The sequence below is a fragment of the Hermetia illucens genome, chromosome 2 (assembly GCF_905115235.1).
Source record: "Hermetia illucens chromosome 2, iHerIll2.2.curated.20191125, whole genome shotgun sequence".
Taxonomy (NCBI): domain Eukaryota; kingdom Metazoa; phylum Arthropoda; class Insecta; order Diptera; family Stratiomyidae; genus Hermetia; species Hermetia illucens.
In genome coordinates this window covers 8,953,172-8,968,449 of record NC_051850.1, presented here as the reverse complement: position 1 = coordinate 8,968,449, position 15,278 = coordinate 8,953,172, and the positions used below count along the sequence as shown (strand labels likewise).

Below are 15,278 nucleotides of genomic sequence, written 5' to 3'. Positions count from 1 at the left end.
ATAAGGAGCCTAAATAATTACCGTCTGGGATGGTGCTGGTTTCGCTACTTCTTGCTTTGAACCGCATGATCCATCATTCAAAATACAAACTCCATGATTCACGCTGAAGTACTGTCCTTCAGGACATTTTTGTGGTAGAATCTCTCCATTGACACAAATCGAATACCGCGTACAGTCCAATGTATTTTTGATTCTTGCACCGTTAGAATGTTGGCCACAGTTCCCCTGGGGATTGACAAAACGAAGGAATAAGCAAAATTTGACCCCAGATTACAGTTTTAGAAACTCACTTTGACAGCAGCCACAGGAGCCTTCACCACTTTTGAACATGTTCCATCATCACTTGTACACTGGAGGTTTGATGCATGGAAATACTGACCATCAGGACAAGCCATCTTCTTCAGGTCACCATTAATGCAAACATAGAAGTTAACGCAGTTGCTGTCATCCGGAGCAAAGAGACCATTAGTAAGGACTCCACAGTTGAATTCGGTTTTTTGTCCAACTTGACATTGACCACTATTGATAACACACTGTTCCTTGGAGGACTCGTAGTACATTCCTTGGGGACAAGAATTTTCCTTAAGTTCGCCATTCAGACATTCCAAATAATTGCGACAATCACTAGAGTCTGCTACGCGGCGACCGTGAGGAGTTTGACCGCATGCCTATACCAAAAACCAGAGTTTAAACCGCGTTTGATAGATGTCAAAACGGCACCAGAACATACCTTAGTCATGCAAACTCCATTATCGGGAGAACACCTCAAAGTTTTCTTGTCAAAACGTTGTCCATAGTGGCACTGACGCTGAACCTTCCGACCGTTATTGCAGACAGAAAATTTGGTACAATCTTTCTCATCTGGGTGCCATGCATCCCCTCCTATTAGCTTACATTTTGGTAGATATGCTCGTGCTTGGATCAAACCAGCCGGAAATGCATTTTCGCAGAATACCGAATCCTCGGGCTCGCAGCTGTCAGTCTCATAATCAAAAGCCAATCCAGCTTCACAGTATTCTTCCTGACAAGTTCCCTTGGAGCAGTCAAAGTACGATTTACATCCGTTTGCCATGTTTGGAATCCTTTGCTCGCCCATCTCCAAGTCATTCTTAGAAGCATGTACTGCGGCAAGGGCCTCCACTGTCTCGATCTGACGATTGGTAGCTTTACAAGTTCGGTCTGGGTCTGGAATACATCGCTTCTGCTGGGCGTCGAACCTTTCTCCTAGGAGACACCGACTTAGAAGAGGTTGGCCCAAAATGCAGGTCAAGTAGGTTGAACAGTCAGTTGGATGCTCATGTATAGTCCTGTGTTTACCGGAGCAGTCCTAGATGAATTTAAAGTTTAGTATGAACATAAGTAAAGCCAGAGATTGAGGCATACCAAAATTCTGTCAAGGTTGCTGATAAGTTTGCAACGTTTGACATTCTCCGGAAAATCGCAAACACCCAGATCTGAGTTGAATACCAATTGTCCTCCACAGAACTCCTCAACAACGGCATCGTCACGACAAACAAAATATGAGGCACAATTTCGGTTTCGATTAGGTCCAATAACGTGCTCACTTTGAACACCACTACAAATTCCCTCGGGGAAGTCATCATCGTAAGCAAAGGATCTGCCACGAATAACTGGTGGATCACGGTTGCACTTGGTATTAGTTGGCCATTCACATTTTCCAGTGGCTGAACTATAGATTAGAGACCCTTCACAATAGGTTTTAACTGTAGCTCCGTTGACGCAGTGATAGTAGGACTTGCAGTTTTCTTCGATGTTACCCAATGGGGATGAGGGCTTTTTCGAAGAGCAATCCTGGATAAGAAGAGAAAAGAGTGAGCCCTGCGTTGAGGCAATATAACATATAAAAAAGGTCCTCTCATTTACCAGTTCCAGAGATTTGGTAGCATCCTCAAACGGCTGACACTTGACTTCATGTTCGTCAGTACACTGTCTGGTAGTCTTGTCAAACAGTTTTCCATCGCCGCACTGTCCAACCTTAGGCACGCCCTTGTCGCAATAGTAAAACGAACGACAGTTATCCGCATAGTCAGGATAATAGGCGCTATCCGATAGACCGTGACAACTCTGTAAATAAATAAGGAGAAAGTTTTGTATCAAAAATGGATCTGTTTCCTAAAAATTGTGTTGGAATCGAAGGAAATTCGGTTTTCCTGATGGCTTCTCGGTAATTCTTTTGATTAAAAAATACCTCGCTCTTTTAATTAGTGAAGCGCTCTCATCTAGCTTAGCAATTTGCTTCTACCCAGGCGGAGAAAAACCTTCCCAGGGCGAGACCATGCCTTCAGGTAAAGCACCTCTGGCTAAACCTTATTGGGGCATATCACCTCCGTACAAACCACAACCCTCGAGTTGTGCCAATGATGACAGGTAGGTATTTTCTCAGGTGCTGAGGAGCTGAAAGTAAACCAAAATGGTGCGCACCTTAGGACGACCCCAGGCGGCATCGAAGAAGGCTCACATGGAGACGACTTAGTTTTCATTTGCAGCCTAAACTATCGGAGCCAAGTGGTCTTGTTTGAAAACACTAACCCAGAAAGTAACGGTAGTGAGCGGGTAATTGGTTAAGTCAAATTTTCTCCACGCTGTGAGGACTGCTTTATCACAAGACCCTAAGTTTTATTTCAAGCTGGTTACTAGGCTACTGCTATACTACAGGGCGTGAAGCTTTTTGTAAAGTAGGTAGGAACCACAAGATTGGAGAGGCTTAGAACGATTACTCTCCTCGTCCATCAGAGGACAAGCGGAACGGCTCAGCAAAACTTAAGTGCTCCCAGGAATTCGGCTAGGTTGCAGGCCAGAGGAATGACCCTAGAGGATTAGAATTTTTTAAATATTTTGACTTTCCCGAATCAAATTCTAATGGGGTTTGGAGCTAACTGACTACCAGCCCTTTTAGCGGCTTGGAACCAACAGCCCTTTTATAGTACTTGTAACCACCCATGGGATGGGTTAGTGCAAGACAAATGGGGGCAAATTACGGGCTTGAACTTCCACTGTCTGGATTAGCTGGATGTCAACAAAAGTGCTGAGCCCCATTCCAGGACCGTGGATCAAATTAACCATACTAAGTCAACGTAACTCCAGCATAGACGGTAACTAGTCCGTTCGAAAGAGAAGGAGGGAAGGGTCACTATAGCCTGAATGGCCGTGCAATACCTTCGTGTCTCAAGGACGAAACGAAGACCAACCCCATTCTGACTAATGGTACTTCCTATTAAGATGGAAAATCGGTACCAGGCCGGGGTAATGATTCCCTTGTAAGGTGCAGGCTATAGGATCCACTCAAATTATCCCCTGCTTTACTGACGACTGAAAGGGACAGAAATTTGGTAACAAATCTCAAAATTAATTATGCTTCGGAAACGACTGCCACTCCTCGGAGTTGGACTACTTTTTTGGCTATAGCCTTTTGATTGCGTCCGGTTGATGATTGGATTTTAGAATGTGCGCACCCAACGGTATCGAGGCTTCTCGGAATGCTCACTCGCTTCAACTTAACCAAGAATTTCAACGGCACTAACTGGGTATTCTGGGGTTGAAAGAAGCTGTAGGGACCACTCCTCTCCTTTCTACGGTATAGTGCTGTTGCATTCCGGCAATCTTGCGGGAAGCAATCGCGGATCCGGTTTTGGATTAATGCTTGGTTCATCCGCCAGGCACGCTTTCTTACCTTGCGACCTGGTGTCGGACTAAATATTAACTACTACTTTCCGGTCAAGGATGGAGGAACATCCGGTCAAGGATGGAGGAACATTTAAATTGTGCCGTGTTACGCACCAACGGAGACTCTCGATACAAAGGAGAAGGAGGCTTTCTGGAAGGCACTTGAAGCAGTCCAGGAAAGTCTTCCTAAAGGTGACATTACGATCGTAATGTGAGATCTCAATAAGAAGGAGGGCGCTAAAAATACCTGCTCGAACATGTGATAGCAAAATGAAATTTTGAGGACCATCCTGGTAGGCTTGCGGCCTCATCCTTGGTGCCATATCATTCGAGCACAGAACTTGCCATAAGGTCAATTCTGTCTCAAAATACCTTTCATTAGATCAGCCACACCGCGATCATTGGGAGTTTTGTTCTAAACGTGAGAGATAGGATAGGCGGTGGCATCAGTCCTGGTGGTCGCTTGTCTTCACTTAGGTGTCATGTCCCCATCCTCTCGCAATGGTGAAGAGCTTCCCTTAAGGGAATCGGCCGCGTTTAATAAAGGCAAAACTATCTTGCTGATTGGACGGCAGACATCTTGAAGAACTCGCCGGAGAAGATTGATGAGCACTAGCCAACCACCAAATTTGCCTTTCTCTCCGGTCCAAACGAAACTCCTGGCCATATCCTGAAGGGGCCCCATGGGATCTGGCTGACTTCTGGCACATGGAGGCGTATCGAGGAGTATAGAGAACTTGTGTCTCTGATTGTCACTAGGAGTGGGGCCGGATATAATACGTTTGAGTTCCAGTATCCCCGAAAATTTCGGTAAGTAGCTGGGCTTGAAGCTCTCCCCATTGAATTGTTCATCACAGCTCCACCAATCTTTGCAGAGCTGCATCCTTCCATTCATTCGAAAACCTTGGGAATCTACTGGGAAAGTGGAAGAAGGGGATGATCGGTAAGATTCCGCAAAAAGAAACATGTTTTAGGTCGACTATTGGAGCGAGATTGAAGGCTAATTTGAGTGTGGAAAATTGTCCGCACTTCCCGTTCCTCGCACGCTTCTCCCGTTGTTGCTACAATTTTACTACCAATTCTCTGGGATCATCTTGCGTCAATTTATACTACTACTGCGTTTTCAACCCTCAGGGTCAACTTGTGGGGAAGGGAAGCAGTATTTTTCGTGGGCTCAGTCGTAGAGTTGTGCTGTTCAGCTCGGGAACTACAGTAGAGGCTTCAGGTAGGCCTTCCATCCACCAGTATGAATACTGAGCCTAGACTCAGTATGAACTGCTAACGTTGTGCCAGTCACAGCGGAGTTTTGATTCTGGTCTTCAAATTAATCAGCGCTCGAAGACTGCCATAAGATTATGCCTACACTCACTACACTACTCACGTGAAATCCCTAGAGCCTTCGTGTCGAATAAGCAACAAAACAGATGAAATCGAAAAAAGGTGGGGTTAAAAACTGTTTGTAGTGTTGCTCGGATTCCAATCGAAGCGTTCAACGGTCACTAACTATCTTGAGTACACTACCTTTACCAAGAAGTCCTTGACCAATAGAAGAGCTTCGGCCGCTCTCCCATCTCCTTACATGGTTTTGTCTCGACTTCTTCCTTTCTTTATCTGGGGTCCCCTTAGGCTCCCTTCTTATCCTACTCATAACTAACTATTTTCTGCCGCTGATTCCCCTAGTAAACATAGCATTTATTACCATCATTATTAACTTTTAACAGCGACCGAGTCTGACAAAAATCCCGGGGTGACCTTTGATAGCAACTTGCGTTTAGCCCTTCATTATGTCGACGTACTCAGTCAAGTTTTCAGTATACTTGGCTTGACCCTTCGTTCTTCCCACCTTCCGGGACCGTCTGTTTCCTGGAAAAAATTCTTCATCCTATCCATGGAGGATATTTTGAGCCTACCACCGACATCCAGATTGAATGCGCCACCTCCATGCTCGAGGAACTTAGCAGTGGATTCCGGGTGGCATCAGCCCTAACAAGAACATGGGTGCAGACTTCGAGGTTGATCAGTAGTTGCGTGTGACTAGATGACTACCAGCCGCTAATTCCAATTTCTTTAAGACTGTTTTTCTTTTGTTGAGGACCAGGTCACCGGTGAGTTGTAGGTCCCCCTCATGCGCCAGATCAGCAGTGTTGCAGCAAACTTCTTGCGGGTCGCCAAATATAATGGGAACCGAGGCCTATGATCTGGACGGAGGCTAGAATAACTACCTTCAGCGTCCGATGCCAACGTTCCACGGCGCTGTGATGTCCTTCAAAGATTTTTTCTCAGGCCACAGCGTAAACTGATCAAATATCGTCAGGCAATAATTGTAGCTGCGGCTCTACAATGTCAAAGTGTATGATGTTTGTCATCTTTCTGGGACACAGCGATTGCCAAAAAATCGCCTGTGACCGGAATGCTGAAGTGTCAGCGACTAAAATGTTTGGATGTCCGGTAAAAAAGTGGCTAATGAGGGTTAAGCACCAAAGTTGGGGGGGTGTATGCTTTGTCAGGTCTTTTTCGTAAGGGAAAATTTAGAGGCTTATAATTTGTAAACAAGGTGATCAAATTTGGTCACCGTGTTTGAGTTGGCTCTGGGTGTACCTGAGAAACTGCTTTTCCTCTGCTGTTCTGCGCCATTTCTTTCTAGGACGATTCAATCGTCATTTATTCTTGGGTAGTAGTTGTCGCCCTTTTTTAATGTGTGACCTATCTATACAAAGACCCCATACCGCACAAAAACTGGCCCCCCGGGCGGAGGCACATCTGCCATGTGATTCCACACAACAGGGGAGAAGTTGGGGCGTCAAAAAGTGGAGCCAATGCCAACATTGGCCTCCAGATCTCTAAATGACACTTAGGTTATCTAAAGCAAGGCGTGAAACTAAAAGAGGCCCTTAAGATGGCTCAGGACATACCTAGGCCAGCAATATCGGAATTGAGAAAGATAGTCCATCTCATCCGCTGTGGATGAAGGAGTGAGTACCGAGGAATACCTAATCTTCACTGCAAAGGAACTAGAGAAAGCGGTCTTTGCCATAAAGGACAAAAAAAGCACCAGGACTCGACAGTGTTCCCAGCGAAGTGTTGAAACTCGTATATAAGTACTAGCCGGACTGGCTACTCGGTTCATTTCAGTAGGTGTTTTTCCTTCTCGCTGAAAGGTTGCGAGACTTGTGCTAAAAAGCAAGGACAATGGCGACCCGAAGGCACCGCTATCGTATCGTCCGCTCAGTATGTTGGACACATCGGGGAAGCTACTTAAGAAGCTCATCAAGCCACGATTGACTGACATAATATGCGCTATAAAAGACTACTCATCAACACAATATAGTTTAAGAGCGGGGAAATCCACAATTGATTCGATTGAGGAAGTGATCCAAGCGTCAGCGAGTGGTGCTCCTTTTGACCCTCGACGTAAAAAAACGCATTTAATTTTGTGAGGTGGTGCGGCATGCTGAGACCCTGGAAAATCGTTTCCGTTCTAAGGCTATCTATTTTGGATGTTGAGGGGCTATTAAAAGGATCGTGCCCTACTTTTGGAGACCCGGGAAGGACAGCGCAGAATGAAGGGAACATCGGGGCGGCTCATGGATCTATCGTTGGTTCGGGCCTTTGAAATACTTTATACGATAGTTTCCTAGAACTCAAGATGCCTGATGAATCGCATCTGGTTGGCGACGCGGGGTATGTTACGGCACTGATTACCATATGCCTGATTTAGTAGACTCAGCGCACACTGGGAATGGTGATGCAACGAGTAAGTAAATGAATGGCTGAGCATGGATTCTCTCTGGTTCTGGAGAAAATCGAAGGCGCTGAGCTGACTAAGGAGAGGGTTTTCATAGTCCTCCCTATTCAGGTTGGTGAAACCACGGTTTTATCGAAGCATATAGTGAAATACCTGGGCATTGCGATAGACAAGAACATTAGCTTCTTCAAGCAGATTTGCAAAAAACGTAGGCAAGGCTGCGAGTAGAAGGTCTACAATTTTTCGGCTGATGTCCATTGACCGAGGTTCCTTATCCAGCGGTCGTCACTTGCTGATGAACGCGGTTCACTTGGTCCCATTTTATGGTTCCAAAATATGGGCTGACTCTTTCAGTAAGGAAATGCACCATAAGCGCCTAACGCAAATACAAAGACAAGGGGCTCTGCGAGCTTCATTCGCCGTCTCGGAGCCAGCAGTAATGGTGCTAGCGAGAGTTATTCCGATCGCTTGCCAAGCTGCTAAGCAGAGGCTTATATACCTCTAGAAAGGAGAGGCAAATAAAACCTGCCGCATGTGAAGAGAGAGCCCATAATCTTTGCGCATGGCAGCAATCTTGGAAAATAGAATCGAGCATCTCATAAAAGACGTTCGGCCGTGGGGTTAACTATTACCTAACCCAGCTGTACAACCGACATGAGTATTTTCAATCTTGTCTGCACACAATCGGAAAATCACGATTGCCCAACTATATTTACTGCAAGGACCTGATGTATGATCCCTACCACACTCTTTTATTCTACAGAAGGTGGGAGTGCCATCGCCATCACTTTTCGATGAAAGGGAGTCTTAGGTCGCTGGACACCTCAATTGAGGCCATGCTGCAGACATTCTGAAGACGAAAAAGATGGAAATGGATAGGAGAGATGCCCTGAATCCACGGGGTTTTGCTTCAATAATGAATAGGCCTAGCCTGAGGTAATGTGCCAAACGGTTTCGGGGCAGATTCCTGGACGGTCTAGGGTGGTGTTTTGGGTGATTTAACTTGTAGTTCGTCTGAGACAGGAATCCTGGCCTTTGTGCGTAAATGCATTTTACCCCTCCCCGAAGCAACATTGAGCGGAAATAGGTTTACTTTCTTAACTATGTCCACTCGCTCGGGAAATCAAAGAAATTTGATGTCCTGAGACACTTGTACAGTCTGGTTTAAACCATGCAGAAATATACCAATTTGCAGACGTGTTCCATATTGCGAGGAGTCCTTGACGGGTTCTCTCATTAACCTACCACCGGCCACCACCACCAGCGCCCCTTTATCTTTTAAGTAGGAAGGATCGTCCAAGCCTAAATGCTTGGCACTTAGTGCTAGTATTTGGTAAGACCTAAAGAGGAATCTAATATATGACAAATAGGACCAACTCGCTGCTTAGGCTGCGATGAAAGTTAGCACAAAATGTAAGTAATTTGATAGGGCAACACGTGCTTAGCCTGGATTGTCCTGTTTGGAAGACTAATCGCCAAGGACATGACTTTTATTCAGGAAAGGACACAACGTTGGAAAACCTTGTTATTTAGAAAAGAATTTGGAAGAAAAAGGGATGAAGTTGTGATCATTTGGGGAGCTACAAGGTTTCTTTTAGCTTAGAATAGAACAAGAGTGGTAGGTGTGGATGTCAACTCCTAGTCACGATTCTAAGGACTCGTGGCTTTCCTAAAATATAAAACTGTTCACAAACGACAATACCAAATGCCCACTTTGCAGTTGTCCTTTCAAGTCTTCTTTAAGAACACATGAATGGTTTTCGAAACTGTCAGACCTCTTAGGAAGTCTATGAAAACGGTCCGGGTCTCACTCATTTTTCAAATAATTGAGTGTTTTATCTTTTCAGGGACTATTACTAGAATCTAGACTTACCATCACATGTTCAACTGGTCGCTTTCCTTGAACCGTACAAAATCCCCTTGGCCAGTCACATTTCTCCAATGTCGGGTTGAATTCCAAACCTTCAGGACATGCCTTTTCGACAGGTCTTAAATCCTCCGTGCATTGAATGTATTTCCGACAATCAGTCACATGAGTAGTGAGACCTGGCTTAGTGCATCTGGGAACAGTTGCAAATGCGGTGCCCAGTAACACCGCAAAAATAAGTCCTGAAAATATGAAAGGAGTATTTTATAGGAAACGCAGATGTTCCAAAAAAAGGATATGAATTATAGCCCCAAGAAAAAATTTAAAGGATTCGAAAAAGTAAGATTGCATGTAGGGACGTTGCGATGAAAATGGGGGTCGATTTTATTTCCTGTTGTCGCTCCGATCTATTACAAAAGCAAGCCTCAGTATCGTGTGTCCCGAAATGTCCTTTAATTCGTATTAAATTGCAGCAGAGTCATCACAATGCACGTTCGTATATCACTGAATGTCATCCACTTTTTAACTGACACCTCGTCTTTGTCCTTATAGTCTTGAATGGTCACCCAACACTCATTACAAACCACAGGGACTCTTCTCACCTTTCATATTATCCACGTATATCCTTTCGTATCCCTTAAATCTGCAGATTTGTCAATTTTTATAAAAACAAATGAAAAGCAAGTTCCTCAGAGCTTGTTCGTGGTCCACCTTCTGAAATGCTTCTAACTTACGCTGACCACCAACCTCTTGCTTTTTATATCCAACGCAGACTTTTCAGCCCCACGGAAAATAGAGAAAGTTCCTCTTCCTTGTTTGTTTTATCACCTGAATTTTTTTCCAGCAGCAAATAAAAAAGATATCTCAAAGTACATCTAGATACATAATATTATAGCTTGTTTGGACGCGAAAAATTAGTTAATTTAGGAATTTGTCATCCCTGGGCTCATCAAATTTAAACGAAAATCAATGTAGTGGTTGGAACTTGTCAAATTTACAGCATGTTCGATACCGTGCAGCACCGACAATTCCACTTTAAATTGATATTACAAGTAGCACTGGTTGGTATTTAAATGTTAAACAATTTTTATCAATTAGGCACTGGAGCGGTGATAACAGAGGAAAAATCAAGGAGGAGAGGAGAATCTGTTACAAGAAAATAGGGTTCCGATGCGAAAAGCTAGTAACTGGGCTGTTTTTTACGTCGTCTTTATTCGCTTTGCACAAACGTCCAAGCTACACCTAGTAGTATACTCGTGGCACGAGAGAGGGGACGGGGAGGGGGTGGCCCTTCCAAAAGGACCAAAGGTCCCACCATTGAATGGAAGAAATGGAGCCTTGTGCATCTAAGAATTCTCTTTTGAATTGGGACCTTTAAAATTCCAGTCATACCGCCCTTAATCAGGAAACAAACCAGCACCTTAATGATCCCCGAGAACCCGGTAATTTCTCAGACTCTTGGATCAACGCTGCCATTGACGCTAGCAGAGAAGAAGGGAGCAAATCGGAAAAACGTTGGTTTCATTTGTAAGCGCAGGAAACACCTCATGAGGCAGAAATTGAATATTTATAAAAACAGCAGCTCCTTACTACGGGGCGGTAACCTGGCTTCATTATGCTTCAGTTATAGGCTCGGACAGGTCAGTAGTGCGCAGTACCAGGCTGGAAGTAGGTTCATCCAACTAATGGATCCAAGAAACCCAAACCCGAACACAAAAAGGAGGGAATTTCCATTATGTAAGGAGCGAAGATAGGAGGAACCAGAAGAGCAGGCGCTAGTCACTCTAGCTCGGAAAAAGGCGTCCAACTAACCCATCTATTTCAGAAACTTCCGGAGCCAATACTCACTTGTAGGGGCCAGGAAATCTTCGGGGACGCGGGGTTAGAGGGGACCAATATGGGCGCACTGTGCGATGGAAAGCATTACACGCTCCCGAAAGCCCAGCTTTGGACCTCTTGGTTTTCCTGAATTTGGGACGCTTCCCCGTTCGAACGAGGTATCGCCCACAGCAATCCGACGATTTTGCATTTTTACCCATTTTTGCGACCCGGGGGTCGTGGCAATTTTCAATTTTCCTCGATTTTCCAGCCACCGTTTTTCCGCGATATCTCTCGTTTCCGTAAACGTAGCGTCGGAATTTTTGGTTTTCCTGAATCTGGGACGCTTCCCCGTTCCAACGAGGTATCGCCCACAGGAATCCGACGATTTTGCATTTTTGCCCATTTTTGCGACCCGGGGGTCGTGGAAATTTTCAATTTTCCTCGACTTCGGGAAGGCTTTTCGGGCGCCGTTTTTCCACGATATCTCGCGTTTCCGTAAACGTAGCGTTGGAATTTTTACTTTTCCTGAATCTGGGACGCTTCCCCGTTCCAACGAGGTATCGCCCACAGCAATCCGACGATTTTGAACTTTTGCCCGTTTTCGCGACCCGAGGGTCGTGGAAATTTTAACTTTTCCTCGATTTCGGCCAGGCTTTCCGGCCGCCGTTGGAATTTATGCTTTTCTTGAATCTGGGACGCTTCTCCGTTCGAACGAGGTATCGTCCACAGCAATCGGATGATTTTGCATTTTTGCCCATTTCTGCGACCCGGGGGTCGTGGAAATTTTCAATTTTCCTCGATTTCGGCCAGGTTTTCCGGCCGCCGTTTTTCCTCGATATCTCACGTTTCCGGAAGCGTAGCGTTGAAATTTCTGCTTTTCCTGAATCTGGGACGCTTCCCCGTTCGAACGAGGTATCGCCCACAGCAATCCGACGATTTTGCATTTTTACCCATTTTTGCGACCCGGGGGTCGTGGCAATTTTCAATTTCCCTAGATTTTCGGCCGCCGTTTTTCCGCGATATCTCGAGTTTCCGGAAGCGTAATGCAAGAACTTTTGCTTTTCCTGAATCTGGGCCGCTTCCCCGTTCGAACGAGGTATCGCCCCCAGCAATACGACGATTGTGCATTTTTCCCCATTTTTACGACCCGGGGATCGTGAAAATTTCCAATTTTCCTCGATTTCGGCCAGGGTTTCCGGCCGCCGTTTATCCGTCGTCGTGCGGTCAGTCGCGTCACTTGGTAAGGCTTCCTCTTTATTTGGGCGTCCCGGTGTCATATGGGGTATATCAGCTCTCGCTGCCCCTCTCGCTGATTGCTCCGGTGAACGACGCGTTTTTGACTGCGGCCAATCGCACTCACCTCTTCCTTCCTATTTCGTCGATTTTTTTGCTAATTTCGGTTTATTCTCCATGGTAAATTCCCCCGTGCATCGTGTGCAATTGAGCGGATGTACCCTCCGGGACCAAACCCCTAGCCCAGTTCCCTGAGGCCCAACGTCCGTTTGTCTGATCCTGGAATTCACGCACGAATCAGCGCTCGCACGGGTCAACGCAGTCTGCTAACACCGGGGCAATGCACCCTATCCGATCAGGGTCCAGAAGAGGCTGGCTTCTGGTACACGTCACAACTACCACCTTAGCAAAGCTAGGCTCACATCACCTCATCAACGTCGACAAAGAGCTGTCGACCATTCCGGGGACTTCCAGTGTGTCCTGGCGTGTACCGGTCATTCGCGGTTTGCTCTTCACCGGGAGGCTTTCTCAAGGCTACTACTTAGGACACAGGTATACTGTCAGCTAGGGGGTCAGAACTACTTACCCGAGCACCTCGGGGGCGTTACTTTCCGTACTGTAAGCGACTCATTAAAGGCTGACCTTTAAGGGTAACCCAGGATCCTTTGCTGATATCCAAGTATCGGTTTCTTAAGTAAAGGACTTTTCATCTACTTAGTCTTCCAAAGAAAAAAATGCAATACGAGTACTATCTGATTGAAAGGAACCTTTATTAATTATGCCCGGACGTTACCGAGCTAGCTTTCATCAAAGTAGCCTAACAGCTTACGTATTCAGGCCAATCGCAATGTCCTAATTCATTGTTCCAAAGCAATCCTGCTGGACATTCCAAATGATAGGCGAAACCGTCCTTACATTGAACAAATTTTCGACAGTTATTCGGATTCGCAAACCTGACAGAATCGGGGATATGTTGCTGATCACTCGGGTTAGGACAGATATTAAAGGACGTCTGTCGTTCACTTAGGCAGTCAGCATTTGCGAACGCATCACAAGCTAACACATTCTGGTTCCAAAACAGTCCACTAGGACATGATACGAAAATCTTGGTGCTTCCTAAACGTAGCAAGAAGCTTGTACAGCCCACGCTGATGAAGCGCGCTCTTGACGTAATTTTGGCTGATTCAGTTGAACTAGGCCAATCGCAGTCTTGGAGGATTTCACTCCACTCTTGTCCTTCTGCGCATTGACGAAGTTGCGGAGCTCCATTTTCGCATTCATAGTACTGAGAAGAATTCTCAGCATCACGGAATTTTACAGAAGGTTTCATGTCCGTTTCGGGAGGGCAGAACCTACTTTGCACAAAACTCAGAGATATTTGTGGAGCTTTTAGGAGACTGTTTGTTTGATGTGAAAGCGGAGGGGAAGTTGAAAAGGTAGGGATAGAAACGTTTATTCGTGGGTCAGTTGTCGAGGTAGGAACCTCAGTTGCTGGTGCATCTGTTCCTGGTGCTTCAGTTTCTGGTGCTTCAGTTTCTGGTAGTTCTGTTGCTGGTACTTCAGGTACTGATACTTCCGTTTCTGGTGCTTCAGTTTCTGGGGCTTCAGTTCCAGGTGCTGCAGTTCCTGGTCTTTCGGTTTCAGGTGTTTCAGTTTCTGGTTCTTCTGTTTCTGTGGCTTCAGTTCCGGGTATTTCAGTTTCAGTTCCTGGTACTTCTGTTTCTGGGGCTTCTGTTCCAGGTGCTTCAGTTTCTGGTGCTTCAGTCTCCGGTGTTTCTGTTTCTGGTGCTTCAGTTTCTGGTGCTTCAGTTTCTGGTTCCCCAATTCCTGGTGCATCAACTCCTGGTTCTTCTGTTGTTTCAGTTCCCGGTGCCTCTGATCCTGGTGTTTCAGTTCCTGGAGCGTCGGTTGCTGGTGGCTTAGGAGGAGAAGTTGATATTTCAGTGGTTGATGAATCAGTTGTCGTTTCTTCACCGGGTTCTTGTGTGGTATCTATTACAGGTGATCCAGTCGACTCAGTTGTAGGATTGTCAGTAGGTTCGGTTGCTGTAGTTGTTGATGTAGTTTCCGAACAATTAGCTCTGAAAGGCCAGTCACAACGATTGGTTACAGCGTTCCAATGAAGTCCTGAGGGGCAGTGCCTAACAAAAGCATTTCCATTCCAGCATTGGAAGTATTTGGTGCAATCACTTGGATGTGCAACAAATGAGTCCTTATCAAGCACATGTGGACAATCGGGAGTATAAGTCACTTCATTTTCGTCTCCTCCGGGTGATACCACACTGTTGCCCTTCATGCACTCTGATTTGTGAGCGTAATCACAACGTTTTCCCGTTTCACTCCAGAAAAGAGACGCAGGACAAGATCTCACATAAGGGCGGCCATGAACACATTCAATGTATTTTGAACAAATCTTCGGGATTCCTTTCGTTTCAAAACCAAACATCGGACATATTGGTGGTGCAGCTGAACCGCTGGGGATCAATTTACATTTAGCAAGCGCGGGGTAATCACATTTGGATGACTCTATATTAAAATGCAGTCCAACAGGGCACTTGGTTTCATGGCTCCTGCCAAATTGGCACATGAAGAATTTGGAGCAATCACTGGGATGAGGGATGAAAGTCGTTTTGAATGGGTTCACATGGGGGTCGCATTGACCCCCTTTAGATAATTTTTCTTCATTTATAACCTATAATTATAAAGAAACCACCGTGACTCATATCTAGATATTGTTTTATGTACTCACAGATATTCGAGCTCCGTAGACATGATACGAAATCGCCAGTAATAATCCCAGGAAAGCTATCAAAAAGTTTACTGAAAACATTTAAATTGATTGTTTAATTTGTTTTCCAGATAAACAGTATAAATCTGGAACCCTGAAATCTTAGAGCTAGACTTTATCTAAATTATACCTTTCTCCAT

General features: G+C 45.4%; 3 protein-coding genes across 3 annotated transcripts; all 3 read right to left on the bottom strand.

Annotated features, from left to right (window-relative positions):
• Positions 1-9: 9 nt before the first annotated feature.
• On the bottom strand, positions 10-10,015 carry LOC119647587 (chitin-binding domain protein cbd-1-like). The gene is made up of 7 exons (XM_038048596.1): positions 9,899-10,015; positions 9,303-9,538; positions 1,885-2,085; positions 1,384-1,812; positions 731-1,327; positions 291-668; positions 10-225 (listed from the first exon to the last, which is right to left on the bottom strand). The coding sequence occupies exons 1-7, from the start codon at positions 9,903-9,905 to the stop codon at positions 10-12; spliced, it is 2,064 nt and encodes a 687-aa protein (XP_037904524.1). The 5' UTR covers positions 9,906-10,015.
• A 3,086-nt stretch (positions 10,016-13,101) lies between these two features.
• LOC119649813 (peritrophin-1-like) lies at positions 13,102-13,754 on the bottom strand. Its single transcript, XM_038052144.1, has one exon. The coding sequence runs from the start codon at positions 13,678-13,680 to the stop codon at positions 13,168-13,170; it is 513 nt and encodes a 170-aa protein (XP_037908072.1). The 5' UTR covers positions 13,681-13,754; the 3' UTR covers positions 13,102-13,167.
• LOC119647586 (mucin-5B-like) lies at positions 13,729-15,278 on the bottom strand (the record flags this gene model as incomplete). The annotated part of the gene is made up of 3 exons (XM_038048595.1): positions 15,269-15,278; positions 15,100-15,170; positions 13,729-15,042 (listed from the first exon to the last, which is right to left on the bottom strand). Coding segments are annotated over exons 1-3 (1,395 nt in total), but the record flags the coding sequence as incomplete, so codon positions are not given.

Coding starts and splice junctions, on each gene's coding strand:
- LOC119649813 (XM_038052144.1), bottom strand. CDS start 13,680: ATGAAACCTTCTGTAAAATTCCGTGATGCTGAGAATTCTTCTCAGTAC.
- LOC119647587 (XM_038048596.1), bottom strand. Junction 669..730: donor ATGGAGTTTGCATGACTAAG/GTATGTTCTGGT, acceptor TTTTTGGTATAG/GCATGCGGTCAAACTCCTCA. Junction 226..290: donor CTCCTGTGGCTGCTGTCAAA/GTGAGTTTCTAA, acceptor GTCAATCCCCAG/GGGAACTGTGGCCAACATTC.